The 16,035-nt window shown below is 34.6% G+C and overlaps 1 protein-coding gene across 5 annotated transcripts in view; it reads right to left on the bottom strand.

Moving 5' to 3' along the window:
- nav1b (neuron navigator 1b) overlaps positions 1-16,035 on the bottom strand; it is a 191,464-nt gene that overhangs the window by 6,422 nt on the left and 169,007 nt on the right. For all 5 annotated transcript variants that reach the window (XM_049479436.1, XM_049479437.1, XM_049479438.1 and 2 more), the window contains 12 exons: positions 14,349-14,518; positions 13,371-13,533; positions 13,041-13,221; positions 11,396-11,487; positions 11,206-11,301; positions 9,452-9,620; positions 5,471-5,706; positions 3,712-3,866; positions 3,538-3,609; positions 2,220-2,416; positions 1,902-2,020; positions 784-981 (listed from right to left, as the gene is read on the bottom strand). In XM_049479436.1, coding sequence (XP_049335393.1) covers positions 784-981; positions 1,902-2,020; positions 2,220-2,416; positions 3,538-3,609; positions 3,712-3,866; positions 5,471-5,706; positions 9,452-9,620; positions 11,206-11,301; positions 11,396-11,487; positions 13,041-13,221; positions 13,371-13,533; positions 14,349-14,518 — 1,848 coding nt within the window. The remainder of the gene's footprint in view (positions 1-783; positions 982-1,901; positions 2,021-2,219; positions 2,417-3,537; positions 3,610-3,711; positions 3,867-5,470; positions 5,707-9,451; positions 9,621-11,205; positions 11,302-11,395; positions 11,488-13,040; positions 13,222-13,370; positions 13,534-14,348; positions 14,519-16,035) is intronic.

The raw sequence follows: 16,035 nt of genomic DNA, 5'->3' as shown, positions 1-16,035 counted from the left end.
TTTTTAAAAAGCAAATTCAGTGTTTTTGTGACCCACTGTTTGTATACTACGGCTGCATGATATTGGGAAAAAATGGCAAAAATGTGATATTGTGTTGTGTGCAATATATATTGCGGTATTAAATAATACAGGAGTTGGTACCAAATCTCACCAGAAGTCAATAACCCAACAAGTCCTGATTTTAATAACGAGCATTTGTTGAGCATCAAAGATTGAACTAAAATAAATTCTTATTAGTATTAGGTAAATATAATTTACAATATACAAATAACTTTGTATTAAGGAGCAAGAAAGGCTAACCACCTTCAGACCTTCATTTTTTTGTTTTGTTTTATTTATTTTGTCTTTTTTTATCACAATTTCTGTTTTACCGTTTAGCCTTTATTAGTTTATTTATTTAATTCTTTTTTTATTTTGGCCTTTTACCTTTTTATTTCATTTATTTTGTCTTTTCATTTATTCTGTCTTCTTTCATTTTAAGTCCATCACTTACTTTTTTATAATATGCTATTTTAGCAACTTGTCCTCTTTTTTTTGTGTTTATTTTTATTATTCTAAATATTTATCCCTTTTGTTTTATTGCTTTACATTTTATAGTTTAGCCTGTCCACTTATACTTTGATTGTGGATTTTTTTTTATTTTTTTTATTATTTCTAATAAATTAAATCTTATATTGTTTGCTTGTTATTCTAATGCCCTTACCATTTAATATTAATTGTTTAGTTTATGAAGTTCCTTATTTTATTTACTTTCTTTAAGCATTTATTATGTGAAGTACAAACCAGGGGGTCGGACTCCATGGAGCTGGGCGGTGTCTCTTTGTGGGGCTTCTCCTCGCCGGGTTGGCTGGGGCTGGCTGGACCTGTGCTGGGGGGAGGCAGGTGGAAGAGCTTGGCCTGGTCCTGTTGAGCAGAGGGCCAAGGTAGAGAATCCCGAACCCACTCCACTGGATCCTCCCACACGGCCTTCTGACCGTGAACCTACAGCACCAGAAGAGTTTATTAACAAAATACATGATTAGCGCAGCCTTTTCTGTAACGTAATATCAGTGCTGTGTTTTTCTTTCAGGAAGGCACTTGATATCATTGGACAAACAATTACTAAAAACAAACGAATGCCACAACAAATAATCATATATTAATCATTTCACTTTTATTGTATATATACTAGTGCACCTCAAAAATTTAATTCAGTAATTCAGTTCAAAATGTTAAACTCATATAAATCCCCAAACCCCTAATAAAACCTAATTTTCTTTATCCTGCATGTTCTGTCTAAGACAAAAAGAGATGGAAACTTCACACTAGACCTCGAGCAGTTTGGACTGTGTGTGTCTCTCCACTCTTCCTCCAGACTCTGCTCCCTTGATTTACAAATGAAATGTAAAATTTACTGATGATCAGTGATGGTTTGGATAAAGAGACATGTCATCTGCTGGTGTTGATCCACTGTGTTTTATTATCAAGTCTAAAGTCAGTGCAGTTTTGTTTTCCCGCAAAATCTTACAGAACTTCATGCTTCCCTCTGCTGATAACAACTTATATGGAGATGCAGATTTCATTTTCCAGCAGGACTTGGCACACTGCCCACACTGCCAAAAAGTACTAACTGGACTTATCTTTTCATTGGCTGTAAGTCATAATCATAATCAACAATAAAAGAAATAAACGCTTAAATAGATCACTCTGTGTTTAATACGTCTATATAATATATGAGTTTCACATTTTAAACTGAATTACTGAAATAAAGTAACTTTTCAATGATATTACATTTTTTTTTATTAAAAAAAGCACCAAAATAAGAAAGTTAGTTAGTAAAGAAAATACCCGATTTCACTACAGTTCTGTGACATTTATTGTAGCATCTACAAAACTATCTATGGCAGGTAAATCTGACACACCTTGATGCCATCCTTTGCCCCCTCCTGCAGGTAAGGGATGATAGAATGGTTCCACAGGTCAATGAACCAGGAACGGAACTCCTCTACCGTCACCGGACAGGACAGGAAGAAACACGGGCCTACAAACCAACAGCAGAAGAACACACATGTACTCTATTCTTATCCACTGATTTCCAAAACAAGAAGATATTATTATAAAAATTTTACTTTTCCTGCCGTTACGATAGCAAAGACACACTGACACACCCTAAATCAAGCTGCATGGTGCACAGTTGACAGCTTGCACATTGATCGCTTAAAATATGGGCTTAATCTTACCTATGAGAAAGTCTGAAGTGCTGTGCTTCTCCAGGAATGTGTGGAGGTGGTACCAGAGCTTAGGTACCCAATCCAGCACCCTCAGAAGATCCTCATTAGTCAGGCTCCTCTGGTCCTCTGCTTCCTTTAGCTTCCTGCGCAGGTAGCGCACTAGGAAGCCGTTAGCTGGCTCCACGTTATTGGAGAACATAACCATCCTGAGAGAAAACGGAGAGAAAAGCATATTTATAAAATAATATATTATTTTAATGAAAACTCAAGTGGGGAACAGTTAGGAAGCTGTCATTACATTATATACATTATCTATTCTAACCATTTAATCTCCATTATCTTACATCTTTTCATTAGTGAGATTTAATATTTGTTGGTCAATAAGGGTTTGTTTATTGGTTTACTGGAAAAAAATAATCTTTTAGCAATGAAATTAACCAAAAAATACGATTTTAGTTGTGTGTTTTAGAACCCCATCCTATTTTTGTGTGTTTTTTCTCATTTTTTGTTTTTCACCTCCTTTCCTGAGTAATTAAGCTGTATAGACAAGGCATTGTTTTTGACACAATTTGCTTCACTGGGGTTATATTAAACAACAAATTTAGAGGGCTTAAAAATAGACTATTGGCGGGGAGTTAGGGCATTTTTACACCTGTAGTTCCTTTTTCTGGTCCGAATCAGTTGATGAACTTGTAGCGTTTTCTCTCTCTGTTTGGTTTGGTTTCAAACAGACATAAATGTAAACGCACCAAAATGCGCACCAATAAACCATGCGAGCAGGCTGTGTTCTCTGATTGGTCAGAACACTGAAGCGCTTCTCTTTTAAACACAGTGTTTGGACGTGCAGCGCAGATGTAAACATAGTTAACCGAGTCACGCGGCTGTGGACACAGTGTTTGTTAATAGCTGTGGTAATTAGCGTTATCTGGCTGATATATCAGATTAAACTGCGCTTTATCAGCAGTTTAGCTCAAATAAATGGACTATATTTAATATCTGGGTTGGGTTGAGGCCGGATTACGTTCTCACCAAATTAATCCGCTCCAGAGTTCACTTGGGACCCGATCGAGACCACCTCCTCTAGGTCTTTTAATCCACACCAGAGTGTGATTACTGTTTTCACACCTGCTCAATCGAACTGCACTAAAGTTACAAACGGACCAGAGTTCGTTTTAACCGAACCAAACAGTGCTGGTGTTAAAAAAAACGCCCTAAGATAGCAATGAGCTTCTTTACACACATTGTGCAAGGTGTAAGCTAGGGTCCATGATGTCAATTGCAAAGAAAAAGGTGTCTAACCCTAAAAGTGTTAAACAGACACACCCACCTGAAGCTGAGGTGCAGGCTGTGGTTGGGGGTCATCTTCACTGGCTGATTGGTTGTGCCTATAATGTATGGACTGCAAAAAAAAAATAGATTAAAAATAAGTGTTAATCAAAGATATTGATGTAAGAATATACTATGTATTTACACATGCAGATTTCACTCTGGTTTAACTCACCATTTATGATATTTACAAGTTAAAGCACCATTGACTAATTCACTGATGGATGCAGCATCATGTACATCGTCCAGAATGACGACTAATGGGATTTCAGAAGTGCTAGTCTCCCGGTCAATCTGATTGGCCAGGTTGGAAAGATAAAGTTGTAGATCCTGGGGGTGAGAAAAGAGAGAGCATAAAAAAACTACCCAAGAGACCACCTTCAGACAGAAAGCACTTAAAAGATTAAACCTGTATTTACACAAACTCCCCTGATATATTCAGCTATAGACAAGAAAATACTACTTTGCTAAAAAATATAATACAAGAGCTTAATTAGGGTTGTGCCAAGCAGCATTTTACAGGTTTTAAATATTAGTTGTTGCTTTGAAAAAAAAACCTAAATACTTATTTTCAGTACCATACTTAAATAATAACATTTACATTTTATAATCAATCAGGTATATACAGTACCAGTCAACATCCTGGAAACATCCTAAATTCAGTGCTTTTTCATTATTTTTAAATTTGTGTCAAAACAAGTGGCATCCAAATCATGAAGAAAAACATTATTTAGTAGAACTATTTAGTTAAAACAAAAGTGTTAAACAATCCAGAATATGTTTTATATTTTTAGATTCTTCAAAGTCTGAGTCAAAGTCTTTTGCACGTCTCTGCTGGATTTTCTCAGTCAGCTTCATTAGGTAGAGTCACCTGGAATTCAGGCTTTCAGTTAACAGCTGTGCTGAACTCATCAAGAGTTAATTACTTGAATTTCTTGCCTCTTAATAAAGTGTTTGAGAGCATCAGTTAAAGTAAAGTAGTGAAGAGGTAGAGTTACAGGTATACAGTGAATAGTGAATATTTGAGTAATGTTCTAATCCAGATTATGTCAAGAACTACTCAACTAAGTAAATAATTAAGTACTTTAAGAAATGAAGGTCAGTTAATCTAAAACATTTCAAGAACTTTGAAAGTTTGAAAGTGCAGTCACAAAGACCAAAGACCATCAAAAAAGTTATGATGAAACTGGCGCTCATCAGGAACGCCAAAGGAAAGAAAGAGCAAGAGTTTCCTCTGTTGTACAGGATAAGAAGTTCATCAGCTCATAGTTACCAGCCTCAGAAACTACAAGTTAACAGCTCCCCAGGTAAGAGCACCTAAATGCTTCTTCACAGAGTATTTTGGTTTGTTTAACACTTTTAAGTCACTACATGATACATTATGTGTTCCTTTATATATTGCTCTTCAAAATATAACCAAAAGTAAAGAAGATTAAGCAAATTAACTAAACCCATGGACCATAAACGTGTCTAATGCTAACATGATGTTAGCATAATGTTTTGTAATGCATTCTGGCAAACATGATCACTATATAATACAAACTGTCTTAACAGACATGGTTTTTAATGTTTATGTTCACATATTGGAACAGTACCTGATTTATATAAGGCGTTGGTAATTCCAAAAATACATTTCATTAAATTACATTGACCAAACAATTTTTTTAGTAATTTGACTTTAATAATAGATTTAGCTGCAATTTTGTGCCTTAAAAATACAAGCTTTGCAAAATAAATAACCACGTAAACAGGTAAATAAAAATAAATTTGATTTTAACATGATCATTTTAACAGATCTCTAGAACATTAAAGATTGTGTTAATTATTACACATTGTTAGTAGTGACATTCTATAATAATTTACTCTACTATTAGCCTTCGCTGAAAAGCTCCTGGTCATTCCTGTCTGTGTATCGCTGTATTTACGCAGCTCACCTTGCAGGACTGGCGGTGCATGTTGAAGGTGACTGCGATGGCGGGGGTGACCTCTCGAGCGCTGCGTTCCACCAGGTACTCAGTGAGGCGGGAGGCGAGGTAGGTCTTCCCTGTGCCGCTGGGTCCCGACAGTATCAGGCGGCGGTGTTTCAGCAGCAGGCTGATGTAGTGCTGAATCATGGGCTTCGGGATGAGCGTCTCAAACACCACACTGTCCACACACTTCTCCTTCAGACCTGCACCGGTACAGAGGGGGAGACAGCAGTGTGAGGACAGGAGTGGACATTACACATTAAAGATTACAGCTTTAATACAGTTTTGCTGCACATCATCCAATTAAACAGTATTTTTTACTCTCTCTGTAATAAAATACAGTAAAATACAGTTGACATTCAATGGGCTTTTCTTTATTTTCATGACTATTACATTGTAGATTCTCACTGAAGCATCAAAACTATGAATGAACACATGTGGAGTTTTATGTACTCAACAAAAAATGAGCTGAACCTCCACAGTCACCGGACCTGAACCCAATCCAGATGGTTTGGGGTGAGCTGGAGCACAGAGTGAAGAAGGCAAAGGGGCAACAAGTGCTAATAAACACCTCTGGGAACTCCTTCCTTCAAGACTGTTGGAAAAACATTTCAGGTGGCCACCCCTTGAAGCTCATTGAGAGAATGATGCCAAGAGTGAGCAAAGCAGTAATCAGAGCAAAGGGTGGCTATTTTGAAGAAACTAGAATATAAAACATGTTTTCACTTATTTCACCTTTTTTTTTTTTTTGTAAAGTACATAACATGTGAACATGTGTTCATTCATAGTTTTGATGCTTCAGTGAGAATCTACAATGTAAATAGTCATGAAAATAAAGAAAACGCATTGAGTAAAAGAGGGTGTACTGTACAGCGGGGTGGCTGTTCTTTAAGCACTAAAGATATTATCCTCAATATGCTTATTGACAATAAGATAAGAACATTTATTACTATACAATAAAACATTGATATATTGTCCAACTTAAGAAATAACTGTGGAAATACAATGTAGGTCTTAGAACATATAAAATGAATTAGGTCAGGTAATCATAGCTGGCTTATCTGTTTTTATTGTTTTGTCATATTGCCAAGAATATCAATATCGGAAAAATGATTAACTGAAGACAGAGCTCTTCAAAGACCTCTAACTAACTACCTTCTACTACCAGATCAGGAGAATCTCTCGCTATCTTTAATAAACTCCTAAAGACAGAGCTCTTCAAAGAGCACTTACTCTCCTAACACCTCTAACTAACTACCTTCCACTACCAGATCAGGAGAATCTCTCGCTATCTTTAATAAACTCCTAAAGACAGAGCTCTATTCCATTATTCCCCTTTGGCCCTGTCTACATTTGTTTTTTTGTCTTAAACTTCTATGTCCTCTATTGATAATGTACTTCATTAGTTGTAAGTCACTTTGGATACACTAAAAGTAATGTAATGTAATGTTATAATTAATAACAGACTAATAACATTATATTTAATTGCCATACTGTCCACCCCTTCTTCTGAATGAATTTTCTTTTAAATAAAAAGCAGTACTGCTTTTGGGGATATAAGTAATCCGAGTTGGTTTATCTGTTGTGACCAGAAAAAAACTGAGATAACTGGATAACTGAGAAAATCAGCTGTTTAAATGTTTGGCCACACTGTGGATAATTAGAAATGGTGACACCACAGAGCGAGCGGACGACACTCGCCATCTGCTTGCATTTATCTCAGCGACTCTGGGAGATGTGTGGCCTCACATGGTCTCTATAAACTGGCCTCAGTGCAGACAGTCTGCTCTCAAAATAACCCCCAGAGTGAGCTCTGAGGAGTGTGTGTACATCACCCCCAGAACAAAGTGTCACATATCACTCCTACAGTAATAAAGAAAAGGGGGGAGGAGCTGGAGGAGCTGGGGGGAGGGGAAGGGCATGACTTGTTGTAAGAGAGAACTTTGTGTTTTGAGTTTTTCATCTCTACCATATAAATTATACACATGTAATTACATTATAATTTAATATCAGGGTAATTTCCTAACTTATTTAATTTTTTTATGCTTTTAAAGATAATACACATTAATTTGTTCAGTGTTCTGAACAGGAGTGTGCCATTTATTATATCATATCATACACAATAACATAATCATAATTTTTGAAACAATAAGAAAGTCTATATTGTAAAGAACGAGACATTGTGTCTTAAAAAAACGTCTACTTTCTATTTGTTTTGCAATTTACTATAAATAATTTACTATAAAGGGCAATTTCTGTATATTTATTTACATTAATAATTTTGTTATATTACATTAATTTTGACTTTGTGTCTACTAAATGTTTGAAACTATCATATTTATGATAGATAAAATGTGAACATATATGTTGCTGCAGTAGTATATTCTTGGAATGAATCAAACATTTTTCAGTTTTGACATATTGACAAGTATATCATTATCACAAAATTTAACAAGTAATAACAGAGTAATAACTTAATATTTTATTGCCATATCGACCACCCCTACTTCTGAATGACATATTTAAAAATAAAAAGCACTAATACATTTGGGGATTTCTATAAGGGCTCTTTCTATAACATCACAGCAGCCAGAAAAAAATATATATTTTCAGGAGAGTTGAAGCTTTTGAACCCTATATGATTATTATTCTTGGTATTAGACATACTGCAAAAACCACTATGAATAATTAGATAAAAGTTAAGCATATTTTATGAAGTCCCACAGGGTTTAATTTAAGGGTCTATAAAACTGACTATACCTATATAATTTCCTATATATAAATATATAGGTTTTTTTTTTTTAGATTTTTTAGATTTAGGTTTCAGTAAACTCTGAGTATAACAGCACTGTGAGCATCACTGTGAGCCGCGAAGGTGTTGGTGTTCACTCCAATAAAACACTAAAACAGCTGTACAAACATAAAGTAACAGGAAGCATGGGATCACAATGTGGCACCTTCACAGTGGGATCCTGTAAAAACAGTTACATTTGTCTAAAACAGCTACTTTCAGTGCAAAAATAGCTTATTTTGTCTGATTTGAATCACAATGGACTTTACTGAATTTTGGCCCAGGGTTAAGTATAAATGCATCTTACAAAAATCAGAATATCATTAAAAAGTTAATTTATTTCAGTAATTCAGTTCAAAAAGTGAACTCATATTAGGGTCGGGTGATATGTATTAAGTATTAAAGAATTATCAATATACAGTATTTTCATACGTGATTTAAGATGAGACAATATAGTTTATATCAATATAAATAGACTATGTTGCATTCCAATGAGCTCAGACAGTTCGCCTTTCTCTTCTCCCAGTTTGTCAATATTGATATATAGCAGACTGATCTTTCCATCTCTAGAATATATCTTTAAGATGTACTTTTCCCATCGTTACGAAAGCAAAGAGACAGTGACACACCCTAAATTAAACTGCATGGTGCACAATTGATAGCTCGCCTATAGATTGCTAAAACAGGGCCTTAAAGACTGTTAACTGTAACATTCAGAACACGTTCTAGTTAGCAGAAATTGTTAGCAGAAATCACTAACTATTAGAAAATTGTGTTTTTACTTTAAAATTAAGGGATTAAGAGACGCACAGTCCAAGCTGCTTGAGGTCTAGTGTGAAGTTTCCACCAATCAGTGAAATTCACAGTGAATTTCAATGATATTCAGATTTTTTGAGATGCACCTGTACCTCTGAAAGGTGTCAAATTATTTTATGAAATTTTTCTATACATTTTGTGTAAGAGAGTACAGAATATTTATCCCAAATTATCAGAATGTGCGCTGTATAACTTTATAACTATATAAAGTTCTACCATACAATAAGAACATCAGATGATTCTTTAAAACACTGAGAAAGACATCCTTCCTTTTTCATGAAGACTCAGAGAAATGTGCACAACACTCAGATTTGAACAGGCAACATCTCAACCCCGCTGACCTTTGAGGGCCACGCTGATGCAGGTGGAGCTCTTGGTGAGGCAGCGTACTGGTGGGGTTTCGGGTGGCTGAGACCCCAGCACCCTCTTGAGGTGACTGAGGCTATAGCTGTAGATGGAGTCCTGAGACAGACCCAGGCTGGAGCTCGGGTCCACCACTAACATGTAGTCCTGTAGAGACACAGAGAAAGTGCTGTGAGGATTCTCTTTCAGATAAATGAGAGAATTGTACAGAACTTATTGGAACATTAACAGAATCATGGTTCATACCATAGACTGTATACAAGTATAGACAAGATGACCCCATTCACTCTCATTATGGCGTTTTAAATCCAAAATATGGCCCAAATGGAAGCTGCCATCTTGCACGGCGGAGGTGGGAGGCGGGGCCGTGTGACTGCTCAAACCCCGCCCCTTCCCCTCGATTACTGTTAGCGGTTCACCATCATTTTCACCAAACAAGCAACTTAACTTAGCTAACCTGAGTTGGCTAACCTAGTTAACTAGTTAGCTAGCATTAAGTAGCTAATGCTAGGTTAAAAACCTAACCTAGATACTACTAAAATTAGGGAGAAGAACAAAGTATGAATACTAATGAATTGATGGAGCGAAATTATCCACTTATCCACTTTCCCTGAGGGTCTGTTACAACAGTTAACTGCTGAACAAGCCACTGCTTTACTTCAGAAATTCTGTCATTTTTAACAGTAAAACCCGAATGTCAGAAAGATCCGACTGTGAGCTCCGCGACTGAGCCACAGTGGTGACCCGCCAATCAACTTGCCCTCAGCTGTCAATCACCACATCGCCACATCCCTTTAAATATCACGGAATAACTCCTATAAAACTTTTTAACTGTAAAGAAAAACACTGGGGGTTATTAACACAGGAGGGAGGCTTGCAGAATGTACAGAACCCAACTTCCAAAAAGAAAGAAAAATCCTGGATGTGTAATTTTCTCATTCAGTTGAATGGAAATAGGCGGGGTTAAAATTGGCGTAAGAGACGTAGTGGCTTCACTTTTTAACCCCTGTTGTGCTCGCCATACTTATATACAGTCTATGGTTTATACACGTTTTAACCAATACATTTCCATGATTTTTTTTCATGACTTTTCCATGACCTAAAGGCAAATGTTTTATTTTGAAATTTTAAAACATCAGTGCAGACATGGAAAATAATACCAAAAATCAACGAAAACTATAATTAAAATTGATTATAGTAGGTCTGAAATAAATTAGATAAAAATGTTGACACATAATGTGTGTCGGATCCTGAGAGCTCAATTATTTAGGGCTAAATTACTGAATTAACTCGGAGATGATGTATTTATTTAAAAAAATAAAAATAGATTTTCTCCATAGACAAACTGAAACACAAAGATTTGTAGAGCAAATTTATATGACTTTTTCAAAAACTTTTTGGGAAATTAGATTTTTCCAAATCATAACCAGGTTTGGAAATTGCTATTTTTAAGTTCCATGATTTTTCCAGGTTTTTTATGACCCTGTTAATTACAGCAAATAGACCTCGGCCTGTATATTGGCCACAAGTGTAGAAGATAAAAAATAACTTTTCTCTGCAGTAAAATAAGTTATTTATATTCTAAAACTTTGAGGGCTCAACAACTGTCACAAACTAGATAACCGTAAAAAAATAAAACATTTGTAGGACCTTAAATATTTGATCTGTATTCAGAAAAGTAATGATTTTGAAATGAAGTATTCATTTTTGTGATTCTAGCTCTAAAACCCACTTTGAACGTCTGAGAGATGGCTGCATCAAGCGTGGACCAATCAGTCTTTCCACTGAGCTTAATCGCACCAATGAAGAACTCCAGCTGTTTCACCTCCTGTATAAAAGAGGGAGAGGGTTAGATTTTGTAGATAAAGATCATGTGTACAAAATAAAAAGAGAGAAGAGAAAGAAGAAAAAGGGATACACACATCCTTAAAGACCTGCTGGTTGGGAATGCGGATGACCACTCTGACCAGGCTCTCATCCTTCTGCAGGGTGGAGGCGGGACTATGAAAAACATCTGTACAAAACAAACAAAAAAGCATTTAGAAACTTACAGATGTATATTGTTTAGAAAATATTCTGAATGATTATCTCCAAATATGTTCACAATCACGTTCCACAATATTTGCTATGTAATGGTGCTCTGTACAATTATGTCAGTACAGTTTTTTTCTGCTTGTAAGTTTGAGCACTAAACTTCCTAAACCTTGCAGAACTCTGTTTTAATTAGTAAATTCAGCTGCTTGAAGAAAATCAAGACACAAGACACTCTGGAGACACTGTTATTCAACATACAGTATAAGTACCAGTATAATCATCACCATAATCCTCACAATAATGAAACAGCTTCACATGTAAAGCTTGATGTTATTCAGTCAAAAAACACAATATAATATATATATATATATATATATATATATATATATATATATATATATATATATATATATATATATATATATATATTGTTTTGTAACATTTACAGTGTAAAACTGGTATAAAATAAAAAATGTATATTATTTAGCATTATGTTTAATGCATATTGCAGTTTAACAATTAAATTCTCAACTATTACTGCTTTCAATATTTTACTTAAATAAGCTAGATCTGTATGGACATTACATTTACTGCCTGCATTACAGTATAATAAACAGGCACATTAACTACATAGTAAAAAATTGATCTGTCCAAATTATGGTATTACTTTCTAGTACTGGAATTTTTTTTTATTAAAAAAAATTTAAACGGTACATTACTCCCTCTCTAGCAAAAATAGACTTTTATTTAATTAAAAATATCACATATGCCTCATGCTTCAAGGCCTTAGACAGATATAACTTTTTTATAACTTTTCTATATGGCATGGGCTGAAACATCATGTTTTAAGGAGTTTTTAGTGAGTGATTCATCATTTTTGATTAAGTGTTTTTTTTCTGCTTTTGATACTGTGACAACTTTAACCTGCACTAATGTGCAGCAAATACAATAAGGAAAAAATAAGAGACTAATTAAAAATGATGAGTTTTTTTTTTTTATTTTACAAAATTGAAAAACTAAAATATAATCAAGAGGAAGATGGATGATCACAAGCCATGAAAACAAAACTGACCTGCTTAAATTTTTGCACCAGGAGTAAAGGCATAAAGTTATACAAAAGCAGTGTGTAAGACTGGTGGAGGAGAACATGATGCCAAGATGCATGAAAACTGTGATACCCAGGGTTATTCCACTGAATATTGATTTCTGAACTCTTAAAACTTTATGAATATGAACTTGTTTTCTTTGTATTATTTAAAATTTGAAAGCTCTGCATCTTTGCATCTTCATTGTTATTTCAGCCACTTCTCATTTTTTCGTTTTCTCAAATAAATGCTCTACATTACAATATTTTTATTTGGAATTTGGGAGAAATGTTGTCTGTAGTTTATAGAATAAAACAACAATGTTCATTTTACTCAAACATAAACCTATAAATAGTAAAATCAGAGAAACTGATTCAGAAACTGAAGTGGTCTCTTAATTTTGTCCAGAGTTGTATGTGAAGGTGTTTAAATGTGGGCGGAGCCTCACCTGTGTTAATGCTTTCGCTTGCCCCCATACTGAACGCCTTGCTAAGAGAGGCGACGGACTGCCGTGGTGAAGAGGTTCCCAATGAGCCCAGCCCTGAGGACTGGGAGGTGGAGCTTGGAGGTCTGGAGGGACCGCCTGTCTTCAGCTGGTCGTTCTCTGCCTTCAGGTTCTCTACAGTCATCTGCAGGAGAGAGTTCAATTTATTATAGACTTACAGATGTAAAAATATCCTTATATAGAAAGTAATTAATAAGGAGATCTGATCTGATGGTACATTAGATTCAGTGTGCAGGTCAGTGAGTGTGCACAGGTGTGACTCACTTTACTCACCTGCATTTTACTCATAGCTTCCTGGAGCTGCTCCAGTTGGTGGGCGGAGCTAAGAGCCTCTAGTCTGATGTCTGTGAGCTTGCGTTCTTTCTCCCAGAGCTCTGAGCGCAGCTCAGACACCATGTTCTCATCATTCTCCGCTCCCTCACTGTCCTCATTCAGTCTGAGACGCAAAAAGAATAATAAAAAAAAAAACATTTTTAATTAAATGTACAAAGCTGGATTAAACATACACTTATAGAAATGTTCTTTGAATAAATTTATCTCTTTTTTTAATGGTTTTATTTATTTTTATTTATTTATTTATTCATTTATTTTTTTTTATTCTGATGCTTTCATGTACTTTAACTATTATCATCTTCATTTCATTTTATATATTTTTAATTTTCCACTTTTTGTTGTCTTTTTTATGGTCTTTTTAGAATTTCCTTTTTTTTACTATTTGGTTCCTTATTATTTCTAATTTCTTATTAAATGTTCTTATTCTTATTCTATTCAATCATTTTTAAACTATGCATAGTTTTGCACCAGGAGTGGTATAAAGTTATCCAAAAGCAGTGTGTAAGACTGGTGGAGGAGAACATGCCAAGATGCATGAAAACTAATTAAAAAACAGGGTTATTCCACCAAATATTGATTTCAGAACTCTCAAAACTTTATGAATATGAACTTGTTTTCTTTGCATTATTTGAGGAATGAAAGCTCTGCATCTTTTTTTTTAATTCAGCCATTTCTCATTTTCTGCAAATAAATGCTCTAAATAACCATATTTTTATAAAATAAAACAATAATGTTCATTTTGCTCAAACATATACGTATAAATAGCTAAATCATAGAAACTGATTTAGAAACTTTTTCTACAATTAGATTTTCAGAGCTGTAAAGATTGATTGATTGATAGATTATCCAATGGGAGACTCCTTTTTGGCCAGGAAGTGTACTTTTAAATGATTTTATTTAAAATAATGGCTAACTTACCCAGATAAGGAGACAGATGTGGGGTCTATTAAGGAGGAGGGCTGGTCATTCACATTATGGTGGATTTTAGGGGAGGAGGGGGCTGAGGACTCTGGAGTGGCAATTTCCTCGATATCTGCATACGACTTGGAGCCTTTCTTACTGAACGCCCTGTTAAAGGAACTCCTCAGCTAAAGAGAACAGACAAAGAGGACGGGTTACCATCACTCGATACACACTCATACTGTAGACGCATGACTAACACTACCGACAAACAAACACAGACAGACAGACAACAGAAACAAAGCAGAGCCATCAGAGTGGAAGTTAAAAGAGAAGATGAATAAATGCTATAATGTCTGTGATAAGTAAGCATGTCAGGAAATTGTGATGAGATGAAAGTTCTCATACATAAATCGTGAAGTCGTGAAGGACAGCTTTTGAAATTCTGATCTCCATATTCAGTGCGGCACATTAGACTTTATAAGCAGAGGCTCAGAGGAGCACAAGGCTGAACCCAAACTGCACCAGGCAGCTGCTGGGAATGTAATTGGCTGAGATTCACTGAGAACCTTGACGGAAAATAAGAAGTTTGATAAGAGAAGAACAAAATGCTGGAAATGTGGTTTAATGGTGCGGTGAGACAGGAACAAACAAAAAAAAAAGGCGCCTTTTAAAAACGTTCTGAGCAGACAAAGATACAGCAAAATGAATTTTTGGCAAATTGCTTTCAATGTTTTTCCTTTATTTTTTTCTTTAATTTATTTTCTACATTGTAGATTAATATTAAATAAATAAAAACGGTTAAGGACATAACTTTTCATTTTTATTGTTTCTTTATTTCTTTATTTAATTAGTTTTCTACATTGTAGATTAATATTAAACAAATGACAACAGTTGAGGACACAACTTCTCATTAATTGTTTTTCTTTATTTAATTTGTTTTCTACATTGTAGATTAATATTAAATATATAAAAAGAGTTGAAGACAAATTCTCACTTAATGTTTTTCTTTATTTCTTTATTTAATTTATTTTCTACATTGTATATTAATATTAAAGACATAAAAACAGTTGAAGACACACCTTCTCACTTAATGTTTTTCTTTATTTCTTTATTTAATTGGTTTTCTACATTGTAGATTAATATTAAACAAATGACAACAGTTGAGGACACAACTTCTCATTAATTGTTTTTCTTTATTTAATTTGTTTTCTACATTGTAGATTAATATTAAAGACATGAAAACAATTAAGGGACAAATATGAAATTACGTTGTAAACAGTAAAATAAGCGTTTTTTCCTCCACAATCCCCTGATCTAAAAAATGTTTTGGGCATTATTTCTAATTAATAATTAAATAATCACAAATAACAGTACTTAGGTGAACGGTTAAGTAATTGGTAAATGGTTAAGTAATTTCTCAGCTAATTTTTAATTGAATATTAATAGGTAATAAATAATAATTTATAATACAAAATATATAAACAATAGTAATAGTAAGTAATTATTTATTTTTGGTCCATCAATTTGTCCCCAAGATCTTGTATTAATGATGGGAGATTTGAGGCACTGCGTAAACTCGAAAATACCAAGCATGTGCAGATCTGTTCTTTAAGATAAATATGGATACTTTTGCTTTATTTTGTATAAATTCTATGAGCAGAGTGTAAAAATGAGGAGGCAGAGGAGGGGATGGTGGACTGTG

The sequence above is a fragment of the Astyanax mexicanus genome, chromosome 5, assembly GCF_023375975.1.
Source record: "Astyanax mexicanus isolate ESR-SI-001 chromosome 5, AstMex3_surface, whole genome shotgun sequence".
NCBI classification, from domain to species: Eukaryota; Metazoa; Chordata; class Actinopteri; order Characiformes; family Acestrorhamphidae; genus Astyanax; species Astyanax mexicanus.
Note: the sequence above shows the minus strand (reverse complement) of the source record. Positions and strands in the feature narration are given on the sequence as shown.